A 26872-nucleotide genomic window follows, 5' to 3' on the forward strand; every position below is an offset into this window, starting at 1 on the left:
TTGTCTCTAAAGGACTTGGGCTGATTGGGCTGAACAAAACGGTGACAATTGCAGCCCAAACCTTTCATTCTATGATCATGAAGCTCACATAATTACGTGTAACAATGAGACCTAAAGGATAAGGAGAACTTGTTCAAGCAACACAATTTTAGCTATTGTAGAAGAGTTCATGAAACAGGAAAACAGAAGTTTTATTTTTGTCAAGTAACCAAAAGTTATATATGCCTTATATATTGCCACTAGGTTAGCTAACTAGAGAAAGATATCCTGGTAGAAAATTGGGTAAATATCTTCCCATCTTTTCTGCGTTGTCGATCAAGCCTACTTCCATTACATAAATTGAGAGAAACATTTCAACACTGAATCTTTGATGGTGGTTGGAGAGAGTTACATCAACATTCACAGACTTTCACCATTCTTTCTGTTGTTGCCATGAAAGGGAGAAAATAAACTCTTTGAACCACTTGAAGAAAAAAGGAATTGATCTCCAGAAAAGATTACTATGTGTAAATAATTCCCTATTAAGATTTGTTGGAACATAACTTTTGCTTCCACAGATATTTAGCTTTTCAGTCATATAAAAAAAGGAAACTGGAATTTAAACTCCAGACAAAACTTCTTTGGAATATAATTATTATATTAAAATCATAAATATTACCTTAAATTCTGATAACCATTCCTCCACAACTCCTTTCTCTGAAGTGAACATCCTTCCACATTTGTTATAAACCTTCAATCTGAAAATTAACATAGAAAATCGTTAAAATGTTGAATACATCTTCTTTATAGCCAGATTACTATGGATAGAAATAAACCTATAAAATTTAGGTATTTCTTGTTTGTGAAATTAAAGCAATTTCAAATGTAAATCACTGAGTTCATTTCAAAACCAATGTGCACAAACAAGCATTAAAATGCAAGAATTTTGATAAAAGTATAAATATCATAACATGATGAAATTGGCTCTGCAATTTCCATTCAGCTTTCAGGAATGCCAGCTGCAAGACATACTGGACATTTTTTCCCAGTTTCAATCATATAATTTCAAATAGATCATGCATCTTAAGAAAATTGCAGAAAATATTTTTAAACTGTAAAACTATAAAAAGACATGCATCTAAAATTGACTTTACAGAAGGCATTAAAGTAATTTGCTTATATTTCAATTCTTTACAAGAATAACTATCTATCTAAGCGAGCCACTTCATTCCCTGAAAGCTTAACATTTATAAAACAAAAGTAAAAGTGATAATACCCATGACAATGACCATATTCAACAACAGTTTCTCAGAAGATTGAAATTACTTAGGTATAAATAAGAAAAAAGGAAGCTAAAGGAATGCAAAACAAATTTATCTCAAGTAAAACTTGTCAAAGAACAATGCAGTTTTCTGTACTCATCCATCTATGAGAGTAGACTTAGAAACTGTTTCTTGAGGGAAAACCTTAGCTCTATCTTCCGAACCTCCTAATTCAGGAACAAATCCCACATTAGGCTTCTTAATTTTCATCAGCATTATCAGGTAGTAGAAACTGAAGCAGAATTGCCAGAAACTGAATCCTGATTCTGTTATTTACTTGAAATATAACCTTGGGCAAGTTATTTGCTTTACTTTTCTTATCTGTGAAGTAGGATTCAATGAAAAAAATGCAAATAAAAAAACTTATTACAGTACCTGGCAACAAAGCATTATTATTATGCAATATTATTATTGAAGAATATCAACTTGTATAGCCTCCACTCAGCTATCAAAGTATGTAGATATGCCTTAACTGGCAACACAAGGTTCCTGCCAAAGAATACATTCTAAAGTTTCTGTTGCCTAATTCCCATGAAAAATATGGTTAAAAATATATATACATATATATATTCACGAAGAGTTATACATTCTTAAAATATATTCATGAAGAATTACTTGAGAGATATGCATTTTATTTTTAAAATAAAAATAGCCCATTTATTTTTTATTATAAATTTTATCCTTGGATCAAATCAGACTATCAGAAAACCACATATTTGTAGCATATTACTGATTTCATAGAGTTCTGCATTCAGATAAACTGCACTTTGGAAATATGTTCAAAATGTTACTGAAAACACTGCTAGATCACGTTATAATCCCTTTTAAATCTAACAGAAGGGAAAAAAATTCACATCTTCAAATTCAGTACCAGGAAAAAACTCCTTTAGAGTAATTGGTTTGCTTTTGCATTAGGGATACTGTGAACCTCATAACTGATTCTCTTTGCTTTGATTAAATAAAATGAGAGTCAAAGTTTCTGCCCTAATTGTCCAAAAAATAACAGGCCTGAACTACTCTTTTCTATTGTTTTATAGTACACTCTTCCACTTATTTTCTATTTGCCTGGATCTGCTTGTTTTTACCCTATTATATTATAAATATTTGTGAAACAAAATGAAGTAAATATAAATGCATATGACTTTTCTTTTACATGTATCCATTGCTTATATAGTAAATTAGGAAGGAAAGTTATTACAAATAGAACCATGCTACAATCAAATTCAGAGAATTGGGGAGGTAAAATTTTTATAAATATTCAAAATAACTCTCTAGTTAAAATTAAAACCAATTATTAAAAAGTTAGAAGGAATCAAGAGAGATATGCAAAGGATCAAGAATGGTCAAAGCAATGTTAAAAAACAAGAGCTGGAGGACTTGGACTTCTAAATATCAAGGTTTACTATAAAGCTTACCAAAAAAACCACAGTAATTAAACCAGTGTGGTGTTATAATAAGGGTCAGAAAAAAAAAAAAAACCAATAGAACAGAATAGAGTGGCTAGAAACAGATCTACACATATATGGTCACCAGGTTTATGACAAAAGAGACCCTGTATAATGTTATTTCATATTTAAATATTTAACGCAAACATGTTAATCTACAGATATAGATGTTATAGGAATTCTTTCTTTAAAAAAAAAAAGTGACACTTGAATTCAGTAGGGGAAAGGATAGTCTTTATAATAAATATTCCTAAACAAAAAAAATTATTGACAAGAATGGCTTTGTTTCACATTTTTACACACTTCTTTAATATCTTAGTTTAACAAAACACAGTTGGATCCTTCTAACTCCTTCTGCATTCAAACTGATACATGACAGTTTGTTCTGATTTTTTACCAAAAAATCAAACGTAAAGAAATCATACTCCACTGAGACTTGATCTTTTTCTACCCAATATATCCTGAAACTTTCTTTTTTATGTGTAGTAAACTGTTACTATAATATTTATGTCCTTCAACAAACAACCCCTTCTATTACTTACATGTTTGTGTAGTCTATTCCCACACTGGACTTGGCAATATGACCTGTTTGGGCCAGAGGACTTTAGCAAGCATGATGCCAGCAGAAGCTTAATAAGAGCTTTGCACCTGCGACATGTCTTCTTGAAATACTGCCTCTTAGAAGGTAGCCACCATGCTATTGTAGGGGTGCAGAACAACTCACACCAAGATGTGCCTCTGTGGTATGCAGATTATTTTGAGCTACAGGTACTTGAGACTCTGAGGGCTCAATAGAAATTTCAGCCCCCTCCCATCTCTTGAACTATCCAGAAGAATTTGAATTAGGGACCTTGCCTATAATAAGAATTATCGGAGATAAACTTTTTTAATATATATACACAGCAGGACAAACTAATTATTGAACATCTGCTCTTCTTATTGTCCTGTAATGACTCTTTGAAGCCCCAAGGCACCTTGCCTTATCCTTAGTTCAGAATGACAGATTTATATACCTCATTTTAACTTTCTGTCCCTGAACCTCTCATGCATATAGAGTCTGTGACTCTCTCATGCATGTGAGATTCTCATGCATATATAATTAAATTTGGTTATTTTGTTGTTGTTGTTAAACTGTCTCAGCCAAAAGAACATATTAGGAGGGTAGAGGAAAGTTTCTTCCTCCCGCACAGCTGGAGCTTTGAACATATGCTAGTAAGATACCTCACTGGCCGAGCACTGCTCACCCTGAAGCTGCTGCAGCAGAAAGATCCTGGGACCTCTAGCATGCCCATAAAGGTAAGAATTCTTGCCAAACCAGACTCCCAAATCTCTACTGGCAGAGTCCAGTGGTAGAAGAGTGTCCTTTTTTTCCTTTTCTAAATTTAGATTAGTGGGAAAAAATATTTGTGAAACTAATTTATTGGGCTTAGCAACATTTGATTATTTGGTATGAGCACTTATAGGTTTTGTTAATTCTATTTCTTTCTCTGCGTCTAGTGTCTCTCCTTTTGTCTTATTATATGTTCAGAGAGCTTGGCCTTATGACCAGTGAGAATATTTTCTCTCTGGCCTCCACTATCTAGAGGGTGCACCTTGCTTTCTGTCCAGCCATACCAAGCTCTCAAGGGAGTTTTCTGTGTCTATCCATTTCCTCCCAGAGATGGTAAAAACGAGGCCTCTCATTCTTGTTTTCTGCCAGTTGGAGGATGTATATGCATCTGTCAGGCAGTCAAGTAGGCTGTGGATTTGAGCTTAGGGAGTATAAACACTCCCTTCAAAGTGGTGGGGAGTACGGTACAAGATTCCCTGTTTCTGGGAATAGCTCTTTCTAACTCTGGGAGTTAACTTTATCTTGTGAGGGTTGCATCTTTTTGCACTCTCCTTGGGGGATGCCTCTTGCATCCAGAGTATTGGTCTGAGTCACTATTAAGATCCTACTCATCAAGGTCAGGTAATGGATCCTTTGGAAATTTTTCTAAATTAAAAAGAATGAAAAATTTTTAGACAGCTCTCATATTGTTATAATGGCTAGTCATTAAAATTCTCTTAATAAGATGCAGGGACAAATTAGAACAAAAATCAAAGTCCACTCAGACCCCTTCCTATTTGCCTACAGAAATTTGCAGATATTGTAAAAGAAGAAAAAATTGGGATACTGGAAGTACAATTGTCCTGGACTTAAGAAGAAAAAAAATAGTAAATATTACTAAAAAACAACCTAAAAATTTATGTCTTAAGAACTCAGCTTGGGAACTGCCAGGTTGTAAGCTCCAAAGTATGGCCAGACAGAAATGTGGGCTAAAGTCCATTGATGGCTAGAGTCCTACCAAACAGCTGCCAGCCCTCAAGGAAATTATAACCTAAAATTATAATGGCTATTATAAGTAATGTTTCAAATAGATTAGATCATTTAAAAGTGCACTTAAAAGCGAGGGCTTCCAAATCAAATAAACTAAATGAGATCCAATTTTTTTAATATTGATAGGGGTGGAACGAAGAGAAATTTCCAGAACTCTTTGGTAAGGGAATTCCATGGACTGTGGGCACCAAAACCCATTGGTGAAGCCCTGACTCAGGCTACAATTAGATTAAAAATATATATAAATGTAAGCATTTATAAGATTATGAAAACTGAAATTTTTAGTCAGGCTGTATGGTAAAAAGAGTTATATCAACTTTACCTGAATGTTTTATGAGAATGGATATTATGTCTGGAAGAGAACAAGTCTTCTACCCAGGCTTGTAAAACCAACACATGTAGATAAAGTCCTATTAGAGGCTATAGTTAAGAATGTAAGAGTTGATGGAGTTAAGGTAAAAGTGAATAGGTGAGTTGGTATATTTTGAATACGTTTATGTGAAGTAATTGAAACTTTTTTATCTGATTGTATTGTGGAAATAGACACTGTGTCTCTCTGGGAAGCACTCCCCTGTCTGCTGAGAATATGAAGGCTGTCAGTTCTTTCTTTTGGCTATCAAAGGGAATGATCTAGAAGGTATGACCTTTGTACCCTCTTGAGTCCATGGAATTGTTTAATACTGCCAGAAATATTTACTGTTTGTCACAGCTGAAACCTGACAAGATATTTGAAAAGATTTAATAACTTTTTGATCGGAAATTTGGCAAAATTGGAAGCTGAAGATTCAAGAGCCTGGAAATATTTTTTTAAAACAACATCCTCTCCTAAGCTAAAGTAAGTAAATTAGGGATGAAGTCACTGTATGGGTAGGTCAACCTATGATATCATTTGAGAAATTGAGAAACTGTCCTTATCTTACAAACCTTTGCAAAACCAGAAATGCAGCTCTAGAAATGGTTCAAAGCCCACCTACCTTTTACCATTCTCAATTCTTATGACTGAAAAAAAAAGGTAAAGAAGTTTTTAAGTACAAAAGGCTACATACAGAAGCATCCTTGCCCAAAATCTAGCCATAGCTTCCAAAAGACTCGTCTCCATAAATATGAATAAGAAAAAACTTTAGCCATCTAGGCAGTTTATTCTATCTGTCAGAAATAGTTTGGATCCAACTGTTCTTTTATAAACTGGTGAGTTTTGCATTATTATTGTACCAGTATCATGGCTAACAGGTTTCTGAGTCTGTCTGGGTGCCTATATGTATTGTAAATTTGAGATACTTTTCTACCTTCAGATAATATTGTTAAAATTAATTTAATAAATTAAAATTAATTATTTGAAGGCAAATGCTTATAAGGATTAGACATTCTAAAATTACATAAAGATAGAAACTAACCCAAATATTTTTTTATGTTCACGTGATTCAAGAAAATCTTTAATGTAAACTTAAAAGCTAGTTTAAGTTTGTTAGTTTAATTAAAATAGACATGTCTTTAGAGTTATCAACATTGAATATAATGCAGATAAATAACTTTATTCTATCTGGGTTTACTAGTCAAATAAATTCATATTAACTTGCAAAATCTGTCAGCAAGAAAAATAACAGTATGATGAAATTTTCATAAGTAATCTAAACATAATTGTTAAGAGCAAGTAAATTAAATAAATGTAAATAGGATAAAAAGGTTTTTCTTTAGATGAACTCTTTAGCAATAATTAAATTGTATGTGTACTTAAAAATAGTTTCTTTAATCTTTTTTGATAACTTGAAACCTTAGAATTTTGTTAAGCCAAATGGTAAGTTAAAGTCACTGAAAGTCTAGAGCATTTCCAAATAAAATAATAAAACATTAATTACTGAACATAGGTTTATCTATTTTTTGCTTCTGATTATAGAAGAACTAAAGATATTTGGGTCTATTAGTAAGCATGTCCTATGCCACATTAAATTTTTTTTTGTTTTGAGGAAATATACATTTCTAGAAATTATGAAATAAGTTCATAAATTTTTCAATCTAAAGAATACTGTTATAACACTTCACAATTGCTTACTTCCCAGTTTTTACTAGAAATTAAGGTTTTTAAAAGTTAAGAATTCTAATATATGTAATTAAAGCTGCAAAGATTAATAACAGGGAAAACAACTGTGTATACAAGAAAAATAGGATATGGCTTTTAAAAACAAGGTATAAGATAAGGAGATTTGTTTTCATTAAGGGAAATGAAGTAGTTCTGTCCTGATTATTTCTGAATGAGAAAGAGAACATGAGACAAACTAAAAGGGGCACAAAAAAGTTGTAGAAATTTTATGAAAAAGGAATTTTTAGAAAGGAAATTTTATGTGTGATCAAGCTGAATAAGACTGCATGGATTTATTAGAAGTTCTTTAAACTTTAATATCAATTGTGTACTAAATATTCTTTTATCTGTTAAAAGAACAAAGTTTTCTTGGACGATTGGTCTGCTACTGATAAGTTTTGTGAAAAAGTTTTCTGTCTAGAAAGCAAAGATTCAGTGTTTTATCAAAATAATGTTCTGTGTTTTATATTTTCTTAATCAAGTCCTTAATTATTTAAGAAATTCAAATATCCTCAAGAGTAAGAACTAAGTGTTGTGACTTACGATCCTATTTAATCAAATGTCCAAACCTTTTGATATATTTTGACAAACTTCCCAAAATTCAAATTATAAATAGTCTTGATCTGGGAGAATAGAGAAAAGTTTCTTCCTCCCCCACACTATAAAAGCTTAGAGACAGACATCTGGATGAAAAGCCACATGGAGAAAGACCTTTGAGGATGAGAGGCCATCTTTGGAATTTCAGGCTCAGCCAAGCGCCCCTATGAATGCAGTTGCACAAGTGATTTTAGCTATCCAAAGACAGAACTGCTCAGCTGAACCCAGTCAACCCATAAAATCATGAGAATAATAAATCTTCGTTATTTTTCAGGCCACTGAATTTTGGGGTAATTTATTACACAGCAGCAGAGACCTAAAACATCATAGAACACATGCAGAGAAATTAGTCTTTATTAAAAAACAAAAATCTTCTGAATATAACAATTTTAGCTAAATATATTAAGTTATAGGTGTTTCCCGATTGAAAATTTTCCAGCCCTTTAAAATTGGTTGTTCCTAATTTCTGCTATTTGAACAACGCTGTGTCAAACTTCCTTGTATTTTCACAAGAACTTTTCTATAGGATAGACTCACAGAAACAGCATTGCTGGGTCAAAGTTTACTTGTAATTGAAATTTCAATAAATACTATTATATTGTCCTCCAAAACGATTATATCATGTTATACCTCAACTAAGAGTAGATGAAAGTACCCATTTTCCTATAACCCAATTGACTGTAGATATGATTAATCTTCTTAATTACTGCCAATTTTATGGACCAGAAAAGCCACATTGCAAGCTCCCATTTACGTTTTGTTGAAAATCTCTTCAAATGTTTGATTATTTCATTTCTTATTCCGTGAATTGCCTATTCACAATCTTTGCCTACTGTTATTCTACTTTTAAATGTATTCATAGAGCTTATCACATACTATCTTTTTTAAATGTTGCAAATATTTTTCCAGTTTTTTAATCTGTCTTTTAGTTTAGTTGCTAGTACTTCTCACTGTGCAGTAGTTTTAAATTTTTATGTAATTAAGTCTGACAATCTTTTCTTTTATTAATACTAAGTTTTGTTTCATAGAATTTTTCTCCAGTGTTTCTTTCTAGAGTTATTACATTTCTTTTAATGTGATAGATTTTTAATTCTTCCGGCTTTTTTTTTATACACATACAGTATAAATCTAACTTATTCTCCTCAAATGAATAATCAAGTATACTAACATCATTTATTGAATCATTTACCACTGGTAAGAACTGGTATCTTTATTATTATATACTAAATGGTCATGTACTTGGGTCTATTTCTGGACTCTCTATTCTATTTCAATGATCTTTTTTATTATTCCTGCATCTGTACCACGCTATTTTAATCACTATAATTTAAGTGCTTTAAGTGTACCTTATTGCAAAGTTCAAAGTAATGATGACTTAAACAAGATAAAGTTTATTTCCTTCTCATTAAAAATGAATGAGAACAGGTTGGCAGTCCAGGGCTAGTATGGTGGCAGCTATCTATTTGCTTCACTATCCTAGCAAAGTGGTTTCCATCCTCAAGGCTACATCGCATTTCAAGATGGCTACTGTAGCCATCTGGTCCACATTCCAGAAAAGATGATAAGGAGGAAAGAGAATGCCTTCACCCTTCCTTCAAAGGAGAGTTTTTCATAAATTTACACTTATAGTTCATTCATTGGCCAGAGTTTATTATTAATGGCCATACACAGCATCACAAGAGGCTAAGCAAAATCATCTTTTGCAGGTGACACATAGTTAAAAATTTGGGTTCTATTCCTAAGAAAGAAGCGAAAAACATATTTGTGAATGAACAGCAGTCTCTGCTACAAGTGCATTTTGTTATCTGATAGGGCTTAGTTTATTATGTTGCTATTAGAAGCTCTTCTCTTTTTTTAAACTTTATAATTTGTTCTTTATAACTGCTTATTTCAAGCAGTTAAGAAAGCGATCATTTTCTCATGTATTCTGATTATTTCATTTCTATCAATCTTACTGAATTACTATTCAGACTTCAATAATTCTTTGGTCTGTTTGCTTGAATTTTCTAGACTATCATGTTAATTATAATAACTGTCCCATCTGACAGCTAAATATTTTATTTTTCTACCTCAGTGTTAATCTCCAACTTAATCTTACCTATAAGAATTTCGCCATTTGGTTGGAATATCATATTTCACATTTCAAACATTAGATTAAAATTCTTTTTTGCCCATAAGCTGGAGGTTTACATTGTTTTGTTTTGTTTTATGGCAAAAACAATTTTTTTTAACTATAGGACTGAGATCTTTATTCGGTTTGTTAGTTAGTTTACCCTATTAGAATGCTGGTAAACTGCTTTCAAACGATGAAAGAGTAAGTGTTCTATTTTTATATATGTTCACATTTGTTCTCTTTCGGTATCTCAAAAACACTATAAAAGTACCTGAAAACACTATAAAAGAGTTGACTAAATAAAGTACTATTTGATATATGACCCAGTTTTAAAATGAAAGGAAGAAATAAATGGTAAAAATTACATATGTATTTAGCTTATAGCTAAAGCATGTAATGAAAAAATGCTGAAAATGGCTGTGGCAACTAAGTATGACTGGTAGCAGATCAGAGGTATGGCAACTATCAAAGCAATAGGCATGAGCCAAAAGACACTTTGCTCTGCTCCTGTAGATTACAACACGGGCAAAGTAATGTTGCTAAGATTATGCACAAGCAATTAGTTCAAATTAATATCATTAAAAAGTATTTTATTCAATCTTCCTCTTCCACTTTCTACTTTGAAAGAGCAACCAGGTCTATTGGCAGAGCCTCTTCAACAATTAAGAACACAAATACCCCATAAACACTTGCTCTTTGCCAAACCAAATAAATTCAATTGAACAAAAGAATTAGCCAGCAGCTTGCCATTGACTGTACAGTGTGGGGGGAAGTAGAAAGAGATGAATATTAATTTCTCCATTAAGCCAGCCAAATTTCTTTCTCCCATGTCTTGCCCGAGGGGAGGTAAAAAGTTTTTAAGGTTTTGGCACTGAGCTTGGCGAACTATTCTCTGGGGACAGGCAAATTAAAGATACTTGGGATTTTGCTACATCAAGAATACAAGTCACTTGTATTAGTTGTTACTGTAAAAAGTACCACAGACTGGGTGGCTTAAACGACCAATTTATTTTCTCTCAGTTCTGGATGCTGGAGTTTCAAAATCAAGATGTCAGCAGGGTTGGCTCCTGCAGAGAGCTGTAAGGAAAGGATCTGACCTAGGCTTTTCTCCTTTGCTTATAGCCACCTTTCCCCTGCGTCTTCCCATCACCTTCCTTCCATCTGTACAAGTCCTGTCCAAATTTCCTCTTCTTATAAGGACACCAGTCAACTTGGATTAGGCCCATCCTATTTACCCCGTTTTCACTTAATTATCTGTGTAAAGACTATCTCCAAATATGGATACATTCTGAGATACTGGGGATTAGGACTTCAACATATAAATTGCGGGGTAGGGACACAATTCAGTCCATTAACACCATCGAAATTGCAATAAACCAGGATTGCAGCAACTAATCTGAGTCTCTTTCCTTCTCCCAAGAGGTGCTTAAATATCATCCATTTTTTCATAAATTATCAAATGTCTATGTCCTAGATGCTAGGTTTACAAAAGTGAACATGACATACATAGTCCCTGACTTGAGGGATTCAGTCTATTAAAGAGAGACAAGTAAACCTAAAACATAACAGAAGTCACTATCCTTTAATTTGTTTTAAAACAAATCATGGAAGATCAGGGTATAAGCGAATATATTTCATCCTTAGCTCAGAATGCCATACAGACCTCATTTTCTCTTTCTGTCTCTGAACCTCTCATGTATGTGGGATTCCCTTGCAAATGAAGTTAAATTTTATATTTTCTTATTAATCTGCCTCATGTCATTTTGATTATTCAACCAGCCAAAAGAACCAGAGGAGAGAAGGGAGAATTTTTCTCTTTCCCACACTGTTTGCATACTAAGTGACAATTTTCCCTGCTCTAATGTGGGAGACGAAGGAAGAGAGAAATGTTAAGAGAACCAAATTCCAACTGACTTATGGGTTGGGTTGATGTCTTAGGGTGAGTCACTACTCTTTCGTAAATTGAAAAGAGACTCAATCTTTAATGACTCTGGTAATAGAGGCTCAGATGTTCAATTAGAATATGGTGGGGGCAAAGAGAGGGTGCAATGAGAAAATGCAAGTAAACACAGTTAATAGTGGTAAAGTGTATTAATAGAGCCATAATAATAAAAGTGAGGAGAAGCAGAGTTTGCCACCCTAAAATATGCCTTTTGAGATAGTGATTAAGCTGGTTATTTTTAAGAAACAGAGACCCAGGAAAAAACTTTGACTTAACTACCTACAAGAATTCAGATAGAGGATCTGCTCTAGGAAGGGAGGTATCATCATAGATAACTAGTTTAACATAAACTAAGTGTGAAGACGAGGATGAACCTAGCAAGGTCTGTTTGATCGAAGTCTTCTCTGTGTCCTATTGTTAAAGATGGCCCAGCAAACATTTATTTACCAAACATTTTCTTTTCCATCTCCATGTGAACTGCCTTCCTTCCCTTTGAAGTCCAATCCACAACTCCCTTCATCCTTCTCCTTAGCTCAAGATAGCATATAAGCCATTCTTCAGGAAGCCCATATGTATATATACAATAAACTTAGCTATTTCCTCCTGTTAATCTGTCTTGTGTCAATCTGATTATTAATCTAGCCAGAAGAACTTTAAAAAAGGAGAAGGAATATTATTTTTCCTCTCTGAAAAAAGCAACAGATTTTGACTATACTACAAAATTCTACTTGGGTTCTTCTCCAATGGAAGATCTATTAATACAGTTGTTTTTCTTGGTTTAGAAAATTATACTAACCAAAGCAGAAATAAATAGTTCAGTATGATCATATTGATTCATATAAATTGTGGTAACAGTCAATTTGTTTTAGCCAAGACCAAATTATAAAAATATTTTTAAATAAAGTTTTCCATAATATTGTCTTATAGTAATATAACAAAATGCAACCTAAACCTTGCTTTGCAGCTGAATATGAAACTAAAATTAGTACAGCAAAAATTTCTATCTTAGTTCCTCCCAAAGTACTTGAAAATCATTTAAGAATGTTTAATCTCTAAAGTATTTTAAGCATATTTTTTTCTATTATGCACTGTTTCTGGAGAAAGGGTTTATAGTAGAAAACTAAATATCTGTTAGGACTCTTTCACCAATAATTAATTCCTGATTGATGAAATCAAATTCAATAAATCATATTATGTTACAATAAACTCTGGAGCTTTATAATCTGGAGACATGAAATATCTCTCCTGATTACCATCTTGTGACCAGCTCAATATGATTTCCATGAAGAAGCTGACCTTTCTGAGGTACTACCTAAAATTATATATTTGAAGTTCTCATAGTGGAAAGAACAAATTTTACTCTTACTTCTCTTGATACTGTATTTTTTGGCCTGTCCTTCCTTTCTCCTCAGTCTATCATTATCATGGATAAAACATCTCATCTCCAAACAAAACTAATTGTTAGAAATTAAATATACGAATGGTAGGGGAGCTTATCAGAAGGGATCCCTTTATAAAATTTTGAATAGAAAATACAGTTAATACAAAGTGTAGCAAGCGTAACTAAAATTTCTCTTCTACTCTTTTCTACAAGGAGAAGAATCATACCTTATATTCCTTTTACAACCCTACCCTACCCCCATCCCGGTGTTTTAACACAGCTCAATAAAGAGAAGAAACAACATGGCCTGATGAAAAGGTCCAGAAAAGACATGCCAATGTTCCAGCAAGTTACTTAAATTTTCTAAGTCTCAGTTTCTTCAACTGTGAAAAGTAGGTGCTAACATCCACATTACAGGAATATTTTAGGAATTAAAATAATACAAATAAAGCACTGGTATACCAAAGATGCTTAATAATGACAGCTCTAATTTTCACTAACAAAATATTTATCAACTGGACGATTGAGAATGCATTTCAGGATCTTACAGTAGTGAGGAAGGGAGGGAGCCTTTATTAGATTCTAATGCCCTCCAGTCACTTCCATCCTTACTTATTTTTCACTGATTAACTTTCGGATTTAGTATCCTAATCTACTCCCACTGCCTCCAATTATTTCACCACAAATTTACTCCTTAACTCCCTTTATAGTATATATTGGTTCTCATCATATATGCTCCATGACCTTATAAATGACAAATCTATTGATTCTGTCTCAGTATACATTTTTTCTCTTTAACCTTGCCATAAGTGTCTTCCTTTCTGAAACAGTACTAAGATGACTTTACGGACTTCAATATTCTGGTTCTACCACCCAAGTAATCATTCTTCTGCTTTCCCATACTTCTCTAACAGTCTATTTGATTTGTACATTTCTACCTTCCCTACTTAGTAGATGCTTCTCCCTACCATCCATTTCTAAAATACTTCTACTTTCTTCTCTATTCCCTTATTAGGATCCACATGAAGTTTAATAATTTTACCAAATAGTCTCTCTCTTATAAACTACTAAATTGTGTACTCCTTTGGAGACTATGTTGTCAATCTGTCTGCCATAGTAATATCTATGGATTTACAAATTAGCAGGAACCTTGAAATTGATGTTGAAAGGGCATATGTCTAGCAAGTTTAAAGAGGTCAGACTGGCAACTTTTTATGCCCCTCATGGGTGGAGGTGGGGAATACAGTATGTGTATGTTAATCGGAACCAATACTCTAACTAAATTAATTAAATGTTATTTATATTTAAAGAGATAAAAAAAAGAGCTCAAAAAGATAAAAACAGAGCTCACAATTGCTTGCCCAAATTAAGCACTTTTAAGAATTAACATTATTCTCCTAAATTTCCAAGCCTATAAGTCACTCTGTAAAAGAGTAAATGTAAATCTTCTAATAGCTAAAACCTCAAATAATTTTCATAGTACAGTTTAAGGACTCACATACAATGTTTTCATTAAGTCGAGTGCAAATGACTGAATGAATCCTTATACATTATATGAGAAAGCAACTAATGTTCACCAGCTCATCAAAAGACTCTTTGTTCAAGAAAACACACACCAAAGAAATATCACTTAACATTTACTACTAAAAGGCTACCCTGATGCAAGCCTCAACAATGACAAATATTTAAACTACAATGGAAAAATACTGTTTCCCAAACTCCTTCATCCTTTATATGTGTTCCACTTAACATTCTTTACAAGGCACAAACAGGATTCAGGAGTGTAAACTGATGTTGAACACCCAATAAATTAAAATGTGAATTATATAAAGTGCATTATACAAATATCATCTCATTCCCATTCTGGGATCTTCTATCATAACCATACTGAGCTGTATTTGTTAATATAGCAGAAGATATGCTATCAACATAGAACAGACCAGTAATAATTATGATAGGGTTACCAAAAACTGAAACTAATTGAGCAAAGAGGAAAACAATAAGACATTCAAATAAAATGATTAAATTTACTTCTTTGTGTTAGAGAATAAGGGAATAGTCCTGATTAGGAAAAATTTAGGGCACTGATTAAAAAACATGAGTTATGGCATCAGATAAAATGGAGTTTATAAATTCTTTCTACCACTAACTAGTTGTTGATCTTAAACAAGTATCTTAACTTCTTGGAGTCCCAGTTTTATCTTTAGAATAAGGATAATAATACTTATTTCATAAAGATATGTACAGATTAAATGAAATTAAGTATGAAACGTAATTAGAAAATAGCACATATTAAAATCTCAAACTGTATTTAATCCAAAAGGACCTAGACATTTTTAATAGCTAAACTATTTCAGACCTTCAAGAAAGAGATTAATTGCCAGAGCGCATAGAAAGATGGAAAGCTTCTCTCTCTCCCTCCCTTCCTCTCTCTCCTCTACCTTTTCGCTCTCTATTTTATAAAGCTAGCATGTTTGGAAACCAAAATCTGAAAGAAGTAATGCAAAAGGAACACTAGAGATCAATCTTACATAGTAATCAAATCTAGCACTACTTTAAAGAGGTATGCTATTATGAAGTTGCCTTCATCCTGAAGAGAGCAATTTTTGGAGAAATCTACTGGGAAATGTAATATAATTCATCAACCAACAGATAAAAGAAGAAAAACCATATGATCATCTCAATGTATATTATGAGGTACATAATTTTTTCCAATTTAACCTCAATTCCGAAAAAAAAAGAAATAGAAAACTATTTCCTTAACATGATAAAAAAAAATTGTCAAAAAGAATACACAACTGCAAAAATCTAAAGCCATTCGCATTCAAACAATAAACAAGCCAAAAATGCTCACTATTCACTACTATAATTTAACATTATTCTAGACGTTCTGACCAATGTAATTTAAAAAAATTAAATATTGCAAGAAGACAAAATTATCATCATTTACAAATGCTATAACTGCCTTATTAAAAAATCCAATAAAAACTATTAGAATTAAGAGTTTCATAAGATGACCAGTTAGAAAACAGTATACACAAATCACCAACTTTTCTATGTTCCATCAGGAAGATGTAATCCTCTTTAAAATATGATGAAAAAAGATTCTATTCACAATAGCAATAATAAATCTTAAAATACCAAATATTAACTTTAAAAATAGAAAGAACCACATGAAGAAAACAACGTAAAAGATGACTTGAAGAAATGATGAAAACATTATAAAGCTATTAAGACTATCTCTAAAAAATTACTTTAGAAATTCCAATGGGGTTCTATTGGAATCTTAGTAAACTGAATTAAAGGTTATCTGGAAAAAGGAATATATGAGAAATGCTGAAAATGTTTCAAAAAGATAACAGGAATTCACACAATCATGTAATAAGGTACATTAATAGTTATTAAAAGTTACAATAATTAGGACTGCTAAAAATTACTGGAGAAAAAAATTAAGAGCCCAATAAAGCAGAATAAAAAACTTAGAAAAAATCATATACATATATGATTTAAAACTTCTGAGGAAAGACAATTGTTCAATAAAAAGTATTAAAATAATAGACTTGCCACTCTACATTAAATTACATCCCAAATAAAGATGTAAATGTTTTTTAAAACTGTGAAAGTAATATAAGGAAACAGAAGTGAGTAGTTATATAATTTGGGAATGCAAGAAGGCTTTCCTAACCAAGCAGATATCATAAAAGAAAAATTTGATAGATTTGACTACACTAAAAATGTTAAAAATCTGTTTAAAGAGAAAAACCCACACCAAAAACAAAATTAGGATGCAAATGACAAACTGGAGAAATTATTTGCAATGTAATTTGACAAAGGTCTAATAGTTTTATACACTCTCATAACTCAGCTTCTAAAAATCTCAGCTTCTAAAGAGCTTTCATAACTCAGCTTCTAAAAATCTCCACTAAATAAACAAAGGACGCTAATAGATAATTCACAAAAGAAATACAAATATTTAATGTCACTAGAATCAACAAAATAAAATTTATAGAAAATACAACTTTTCATATCAAAATGGCAGTTTTTTAATTGCTAGTGCTCAATACGGAGAGGTTGCTGGGATTCTCAAACACAATAAAAAGAATATTAATTAAACCTTTCTGGAAGGCATTTATTAATATCTATTAAAAATAATTTAAATATGCATAACTTTTGACTTCAGGATTTATCTTAAGGAAATAAAGACATGGGCAATAATTAATCAAGAAAGTAACTGCTACACTATTCACTCAAAATTACTGGAAAAAGCTTAAATGTTCAACAATTGAAATGGTGGTTAAATGGTGGTAAATCCACTTGCTGAAGTATTAGCCACACATTTAAAATGATGTTATGTTGCAAAAGAATATTTTATTGACTCAAGTAAGCATTTATTCAATCAAGTGAAAATAAGCATGTACCAAAAAAAACAACCTTACATCCGATATGGTTTCTCTTTATTTAAAAAAAAAAAAAAAAAAAGTAAATACCTATTTAAAAACCAATAAGAATATTCACTAAAGTATTAATAATAATCATCTCTGGGTGGAGGCATTATAAATGTTACTTATCATTTATGCTTTCTTAAATTTTCCAATTTTCCTACAATTATTATTATATTAATAAGCAAGAAAATACATTATAATATTGCTGTGACTATAGTAACAATAGTATCCCAAATCATGCCAACATTGATATTCCCACTCTATTTAGGCTGTCTCAAACTTAGGGAGCCTACCCTCTCTAGGTCAGAACATACTTTGATACTTTAATCACAATGAATTTTCAGACTTTAGGAAACAATCAGATGACAAGTTTTCATTCCACCTTTATTTATGATCAAGTACACTGTCAAAAAATACTTAGATATTAGCCATTCTGACTCCTGCCAAAGGTAAGGATCAAGAGTGAGGAACAAGCTCTGGACCTCAGAATCAGTGGGACTCAGCTTTAACCTACATCCAAATTCTGAGCCATTTTTTTCTAAAGAGTGGATATGGGGAATAAAGGTATTATCTCTCTCAGTATAAGTGTGGGCTTCTGACCACTTCTAATCACAACTCTTCTCTGTCTCATTCGGGAGACAGAGGAATGATTTTCTCCCCCAATGTATTTTAAAGGCATAGACCCAAAGGGCAAGCAAGCAGGATTTCTTCTGAGCAAAGATGCTGTAAACAGATTTTCAAATGTTAAATGTTCTCTTTCCTCAGTGCAAATATGCAGCCTAACTCTGAAAGGGCCAAAAAGAGTCTGGCAGTTCTCTGACTCTCAACAACGAGAGATAATCAAACTGTTAATTTCATCTGCTCCCCTCCTGGCATCACATGGTAGTGCCAGGGGTCTCAGGCTCCATTTAAGGAGTTTTCTAAAGGGCATCTATTTTCATAATATTAAAATGCTAATTTTTTTAGTACTTCAGAGAACCAATCTTGATACTATATGACAACTTTGATGCTGATAACAAGGAAATACACTATCTTTAACATATTTTTTTGTTAGAGATATTGCTTTCAGAATTGTCTTCCTTTCTTATTGGTCAAAGTTCCAAATTTCAAACACTTCTGTTGTCTCAGGGACTTAGTTCCAACAAATATCTCATCTTTCTTAAATATCTTACTTCTCACTTTCCTTATGCACTTAAAGAAAAAAACATAACATTCTTTATTCCTTCAATCTGTAACCCTCTGTAGTAGTTTTCAACATGCCTGCACAGTGGAATTATCCAGAGAACTTTAAATACCTATGCAACTAATCAATAGTAACAGAAAGTAGGGTCAGTAATTTCCAGGGAATGAAAGGGAGAGATTACAAAGGGACAAGAGAAAACTTTCAGAGGTGATGAACATATCCATTATTTTGATTGTGGTGATGGTTTTATGACTGTAAACATATGTCAAACTGCACACTTGAAATATGTATAGCTTATTATATGCCAATTATACTTCAATAAAGCTGTTGAAATAAATACTGATGTCTGGGTCCCACCTCACCTCACAAATTAGTATGTGGTTTCCCCCTGGAAATTGGGATTCTTAAAAGCTCCCTATATGATTGTAAATGTGCAGCTAAGCTTGAGAACCACTATTCTATAGCTATCATTCTCTCCTCTCTCCCTTCCTTACTTCAGTTTTCTTGACATGTCTCACTCAAGCACATCTACTTTATCATAGCCCATTCCTTCTCAATCTTCTGAAGACTGGTTTTTGAACCACCACTCAGCTAAAACTGTATTTTTTATCTTAAAAAGTTAGACATTTATACAACACATGATGTGATCGCCCAGACTATTCTAGCATCCATCTGGCACTACACACAACCATTATAATTATATTGACTATATCCCCTATGCTAAACTCGAAATCCCTATGACTGTTTTGTAACTACTAATTTGTACTTCATCCTTTCACCTTTTCACCCAGGTCCCCAACCCCACTCCCCTCTGGCAATCACCAGTTTGTTCTCTGTAAGTCTTTTTTCTTTGTTCATTTCTTTTGTTACTTAGATTCCACATATAAGTGAAATCATATGGTATTTATCTTTCTCTTATTTCACTCACCTCCATGTCATTGCAAATGGTAACATTTCACTTTTTTAATAGCTGAGTAATATTCCATTGTATATATGTACCATAACTTCTTTATCCAATTATCTATTGATAGGCACTTAGGTTACTTCTATATCTTAACTATTGTAAATAGTGCTGCCATGAACACAGGGGTGCATAGATCTTTATGAACTATTGTTTTGGTTTTCTTTAGATAACTACCCAGAAGTGCAATTGCTGGGTTAAAAGGTAGTTCTACTTTTAATTTTTTAAGGAACCTCCAAATTGTTTTTCATTGTGGCTATACCAATTTGCAATCCCACCAACAGTGTACGAGGGTTCCTTTTTCTCCACATCCTCATCAACATTTTGTTTTTTGATTTATTGATGATAGCCAATCTGACAAGTGCGAGATGATATTTCATTGTGGTTTTAATTTGCATTTCTCTGATGAGTGACCTTGAGCATCTTTTCATATGTCTATTGGCCATCTGTATTTCTTCTTTGGAGAAATACCTATTCAGGTCTTCTGCCCATTTTTTAAATTGGATTGTTTGTTTTTTAGTGCTGAGTTGTATGAGTTCTTTATAAATTTTAGATATTAACTCCTTGTCAGATGTATCGTAGGCAAATATCTTCTCCCATTAAGTAGGTTGTCTTTTCGTTTTGTTGATGGTTTCCTTTGCTGTGCAAAAACTTTTTAGTTTGATATAGTCTCATTCGTTTATTTTCTCTTTTGTTTCCCTTGTTTGAAGCGAAAAAAATTACTAATAGCAATATCAGAGAGTTTACTGCCTGTATTTCCTTCTAGAAGTTTTATGCTTTTGGGTCTTACATGTAAGTCTTTAATTCATTTATAGTTTATTCTTGTATATGGTTTAAGAAGGTGGTCCAGTTTCACTTTTTTGCATGTATCTGTCCAGTTTTCCCAACACCATTTGTTGAAGAGGTTGTCTTTACTCCATTGTATATTCTTGCCTCCTTTCTCATAGATTAAAACTGTACTTATTAAAGACATCTATGAGCTCCTGACAAATTCGCTAGTCCCTGGAGTCTTCTCCTTACTTGTCACCTCTTTACAACATTCAAAATTGTTGACCCAATTCCCCTCAATTTGAAAATCTCTCCAGTCTCTCCTGATGGTCTTACTAAATATTAATACCAAATACCTTACTAAATACTAAAATATTCTTGTATCTCTACCACACTATTCTATCTATTTCTGCTTTATATCAGAGTCTGTTCTCTAGCTGCTTCTTTTATCAAGCCTAAGGATTTCCCTGAGTCACTTCAACATAACCAAATCAATAAGCTTCAGTTAACCCTCAATCTTCCTTCTAATCCTGATTTTCTTTATAAACTCCACATCTGTAGATCCACACATTTACATATTCACCTGAATGCTCCACAGCTTCCTCAAACTCAAAAAATCCAAAATAGAATGTTCCTCATTTCCAATCAGTGGAACCAAGTCAATTCATCAGCATCATGATTCCTCCTTCTTTCTTCCCGAAGGTGACAGGACCTATCAGATTCTACCTCATTTTGCCAGAGTGAGGGTCTAAGACACAGCTCCATTAAATAGCTTCTTATTCATCACCTTGAATCCAATTCACCATAGCCAAGGATACAATGCCTGGTCTGGCCCTCGACCACACTCACTATTGTCATCTTCCAACATTTCCCTATCTAGTTCTTGCATTCAAGTCATGTCAATGTCAATGTTATTGACTTTGGAGTTGTCATTGACAATGACTTCTCTAAACTGCTATAGTTTCTCATGCCTCCTTGCCTTCTCACTAATTATATTCTCCTCTTGGAAAGTTATTCACTTACCTCCTGCACTTGGCAAAATTATATCATACCTCAAAGCTCTCCTGACTCTACCTACATCCAAGTTAGCCACCTCCTACCTTGTTTCCTTACTACATAGGCCTATCTCTACTCATATTTATCACAGGTATTATAATTGTTACTTTACTTACCTGTCTTGTACATTAAACAGTAAATTCCTTGATGATGAGAGCTCTGACATTCATTTCTCTATCTCTACTACCTATTCAGCCTGGGGCAGTACAAAATAAATTTGTTTGACATTTCAATTATTTACAAAATATAAATTTTAAAAAGTGGTCTTGATTCTAACATTATTTAAAGATTTCTTAATATTCATTGTGAAATAAATTATAGGCAACAGGATCCTGAATAAAACAGTTGGCTACAAGATATTTTTAAATTCTGTCAAAATGACACCACTCTGAAAAATACAACCAAAAGCAGATTTCAAAAATTAGAAATACAACAAAGAAAGGAAGCATAGCAGGAATAACATACTGACCCAGCCAATGCCTCATGTGGATAACGAAATCCAGGTGGTGATAACTAAGAGGGTTTACAATCCCTGTATGGTAATAATCATAGTAAACCAAAAAAGGATAAACTAAGCCAAATCCAGAATTTGTTTTCTAAATATGTGATAGTTTTCCCCTTGTCACTTTGTTTAAATGAATTATTTGAATAATTGGCTCTGAAGCTACTATTCACCAAGCAGATCCTAAAGACATTTTTTTTCTTTCTTACCTTTCCCTGCACTTTAAAAATATGGTGCTTTGGACTAATAGTCATCTCGCAAACCTTAAAACGTATTAACGTAAAGAAAAAAAAATGCTTAGAAATTGGGACGGGAGTGGGTACAGAGCGTGGATGTTAGGTGAATGTTCTTAAGGAAAACAAGTCTCACAGAACTATCACATTGACTCAAGGTTATACCGATCCTTATGGCTTTTATGCAGATAAGCTTTTAAGGACTGAAAATCTCAAACTGTAAAGTGTTACAAGAACCAAAGAGGTGGCAAAAACTACATGTGACTCAAAGGACAAATAATATGCAAAAGAACAGCTTGGCCCTACCGCCTGCAGTATGGTCTCTGAGATAAGTAGTAGTAGCACCAGCGGAACAAACTCCCCCTACCTGAAGAGAGGAGCGGCTCCCGGGCGTGTGGTATAGTGTTTTCCATCAGAGAACCCATTCTGTGCAGTCGAAACCACGAGGGCAAAATTAAAACCTTTAAAGAACGTCTAAACTCTGTGTACGAAGCACACATGTGCCCACTGAAGGGCGGATACTCAGTTTTGCTGAAGCATGCAAATTTGGGGTCTTTAAATGCAACAGTTTTCAGACAAAATCCTGACGATTCCGGGTGTGTTAAAACCAGCCTCGGGAGAGGAATAACTCATTAAAAAAAAAAAAAAAAAGGAGTAATAATTAAGGAAGGAATCGTAGCTGCTTTCTGAATCTCTCCGTCCTGCGGGGAACCAAAGACCGAAGGGAACGCTGTTTTCAAAGACGTGGGCGGTCGACAGTGACCATTTATTTTGGCCACTAGACTGGACGGATAGCGGTAGCCTTGCTGGAGTGAGAGAGAGAGGGAGGGAGGGGTGAGAGAGGTCAGGCCCGAGCATCAGCCGCAGCGGCGTGGGAGATGAGGGGCTTCCACCCCAGGCCGACGCCGCAGAGGGGCGGCCGGTCCGGCAGAGGAGGCGGCACCTGGGTCACGCCCGGAGTCTGGACCGCTCCTCGCCCACAAGAAGAAAGACCCGAGTCCGCGCGCACAAAGCTGCCGCCGCCCAGGCAGCTGCAGGAGGGCTGCGCCCAACTTTGGAGCGAGCAGCGGCCGGCAGCAGCTCACTCACCCAGCCCCCTGACGCCTCCAGCGCCCGGGGCCGGCTCGCGCCCAGCCCCGAAGCCTCGCGCTGGAGCCGTTACCCCCAACGAAGTCACCGCTTGGAGGACAAAGTCCCTGTCCCCTCGCAGCCGCCGCCTCGCCCCGGCTCCTCCCTGACAAAAAAGTTATCGGTCGCCGGCCGCCTTGGGGGCCCGCCGTGGGTCGCTCGGCTGGACTCACCAGAGCGGCTCCCCAAGCTCCACCTCCAGAACCTCGACTTGTCTGGCCCGCAGCGTCAGCGACGGCGGCTGCTCTGCCTTCTCTCGAGTAGCAGCACCCCCTGCCCCCGCTTCTTCTTAGTAAAACGGGTCCTGGCGAGCCATCTTCCCCCTCCGCTCACTGACTGACAACCCAGCTCCAAGAGCCGCCACTGCCGCCAGCCACTCTGACAGGCACCACTAGGGACCCATCCTCAGACAGCCAACCACCACCGCCCCACGCCAGTTCAGCCTATCGCCGTCCTCCTGGGCGGGACCAGAACAACTTCTCCACCAATGAGGCTCTTTGTCTCCTAGTCCGGGGGCGGATCCATGAGGTGGGAGGAAGGGCGATTTAGGTGGGCGTGGTCGGAGCGCCCAGGTCGAGATGATTGACTGTAAGATCTGCGGCAAGGGCTAGGCAGTAGTGATCGGTGAAGATCTCTTAGTCTCTGAGTCGTTAGAATTTATGGCCCTCTCAGAAGAAAATAAGCCTTTCGAAGTGATGTTAACCATAACCACAGAAGAGAAACTAATTGATATTTTAATTTCTTGGTCAGGAGGATTTACTTCCCGGTAATTCAAGACACAAGAATTTATCAAAATCTTATCAAATTCCAGGAGGAAAAAAAATTTACGTTTTTGCAAAATTGTAATAAAAACTCTTCCCACTATTCCTTAGTCAAATACAATTCCCCAATTTACTTTCCATGGGCTTCTTTTTTTAAGTCTATCTTCCCTCCTTACTCTTCCACTCTTCTTCCAAACACACACATTATTTTGTGTAACAGCTAGAACCTGAGCACATCTGAACCAGCTCATACATATCGTCCCCCCGTTTTTGATCTTGTCAACTTCACCTACCATTTCCCTCTCAAGCCCAAATGCAATTAATCAGAAGAAAAATGGACCTTCAACCTGGAAGACAGGAAGTCATTCTAGATTTATACTAGAAAGGGGAAAGACTTCTAAAGCAACAACTGATCTTTTCAAACATGCCAAGCACATCAATATGAAAATATATTACTTGATATCAGAAAGGCGTCAAGCAAACAATTTTAGGTAATCATTAGGACAGATCTACAGAACAAACAGACAGGATCTCCCTTTCAAGAGCATAACCAGATTTATAAGCAAATAATAACAAAATGCAGTGATAAGAGCAACAGAGCTAGGTTCAAAGAGCAATAGGAACACAGAGGAAGAAATTATTGTGTTTAAGAAAGTCAGGAAACTTTACAAGGAAGGTGATGTTTGAATTGGAACTTAAAAGGTAGATAGGAGTTTACCAGAGAAGAAAGTCAAAGGGCATTTCAGGAAGAGGAAACAGCATGTTCAAAGGCATGGAGTTGTGAAAGGGCACCCAAGTGGTTGGGGAACATTGAAAAAGTAGGTAGGGTTGAAAGGTGAGTAGCAGCCAAAAATTAACCTAGAGAAAAAGGATGAGATGAGATTATAAAAGGCCTCATGAGCTACACTAAGGTATTTAGATGAGCACTGTCCAACAGAGCTTTCTGCAAAGATGGAAATATTCTATATTAATGTTGTCTAATATGATAGCCATATGTGACTGACTATCAGGCACTTAAAATATGACATAGATGAGGAACTCAATTTTTTATTCAAATTTTAATAACTCCCATACTGGACAACTCAAGCTTAGACTTTATTCTACAGGTAATGAGGGACCATCAGAAGCTTTTCATCATGTGGACAGCATAATCAGGTTTCTTTTAAAGAGTAAGAATCCTAAAACCAGTGTAGAATCTTGACAGATCAGACCAGGGTACTAGTGGAGGATTGGTAGGATAATTTAGGTCATCTGGGCCAGAGCCTGGCCAGGGGAAGTGTTTACCTAAAGGAATGGGGACAGGAAGATCTACAGAGTGTTTTACCCTGACATCATAGAGAACACAAGCAGTAAAAACTGGAGAAAGTTTTTATTGGCCATTGGCCATGTGAGCCACCATGTGTTGGCCTGATTTAAAGAGCCAAAGAGTCTAGTGTCAGGAAGGCTCATTAGGACCAGGGAAAGACTCCAGAAGAGAAGAAGGCCTGAACCACACCTGTGGAAGTAGGGATGGTGGGGAGGGTCAAATATTTATTGATTTCCTGCACTATATACAAGGCACTCAGCTTGTCAAGGAAACAAAAGAATGCTAGAAGCTCACAGTGCACAGTAGCTGGATAACAAACACATGAAAAGTTAAGCAAAGCTTAATCATTTAACACAATAGAAGAGGTGACACAAAGCATTATATGATTGATTCATTGTTCAGATGATTTTGTAGGCAATAATTACTGTGTGAGTTCAGAAGAGGGAGCAAGCCCACTAGTCAAGGGCGGTCAGGGAAGACTTCACAAAGGAGGTAAAACTGATCTGGGTCTTAAAAAATGGGCAGGAATTTGAATGTGTGAGGAGGAAATTTTTGGAATGCCTGGTAAAGAAATGGAAGAGGAGAAGCACAAGCAATGTACAGAGGACATGGGAGGCCATTTGAGCTGGCCAGAACCTGGCAAGCTAGGCTGGGGATAAATAATAGAGCACCTTAAATGAAAACTCAAATGTTCAAATTCTGTCCTTTTGTGCATTGGCTTCTATCTGCTCCTTAGAATTACTTTCAAAAATATAAATGTCCAAACCACACCCACACCAAATCAATTAGAAAATTGGAGGATGGGGCCTGGATGTAGGGTTTATTTTAAAAGCTTTCCAAGTGATTGCAACATACACCCAGGTTTGAGAACATGAGAATGACATGATAACATTTTACTAATGCCAAATCGGGACTGTGCATAGGATGAATATTGAGAGGAGAGTGACTGAAGACTACCTATGTATATTTATGTATCTGTTTCCTTTCTGCAAGAAGACAGGAAGTAGTTTACTGCCTGACTTCACTTCCCATTTTGCAGTGGTAAAATGATATAGAAGGCATTTTAAGTTATCTTTCCTCTAAGTCAGAGTAAAATCAAAACACAAACTTGTTTGTAATTCATTCTCTTTTTCATCACAATCTGTGTATATAAAAATAATTTTCAACAATAAGAGTCTTCAGTTAACCATTAAATATAATTAATATTTTAGCAACAAAACCCAGGAAAATGCCTGAGAACATTCTATTGTAAAAGAGAAATGCTTTTAACCTTCTTGATTAAAGTCAGCATATTTCAGACCTTCCCTACCCATCTTG

At 34.8% G+C, this 26872-nt stretch overlaps 1 protein-coding gene across 4 annotated transcripts in view; it reads right to left on the reverse strand.

The window, feature by feature from the left end:
• The window catches only part of FAM126A (family with sequence similarity 126 member A), a 72694-nt gene extending 48861 nt beyond the window's left edge, over positions 1–23833 (reverse strand). The window contains exons 1-2 of one of the 4 annotated variants that reach the window (XM_011361656.2): positions 23662–23833; positions 659–737 (exon numbers count right to left, since the gene is read on the reverse strand). In XM_011361656.2, the coding sequence (XP_011359958.1) occupies positions 659–709 (51 nt within the window). In that variant the 5' untranslated portion in view covers positions 710–737; positions 23662–23833. Of the gene's footprint in view, positions 1–658; positions 738–22727; positions 23301–23449; positions 23583–23661 lie in introns of those variants that run through there. The other 3 variants (XM_011361657.2, XM_023531492.1, XM_011361658.2) reach the window with 3 other exon arrangements.
• Between the last annotated feature and the right edge of the window lie 3039 nt (positions 23834–26872).

Source organism: Pteropus vampyrus, unplaced genomic scaffold (assembly GCF_000151845.1).
Source record: "Pteropus vampyrus isolate Shadow unplaced genomic scaffold, Pvam_2.0 Scaffold69, whole genome shotgun sequence".
In the NCBI taxonomy this organism is placed as follows: Eukaryota; Metazoa; Chordata; class Mammalia; order Chiroptera; family Pteropodidae; genus Pteropus; species Pteropus vampyrus.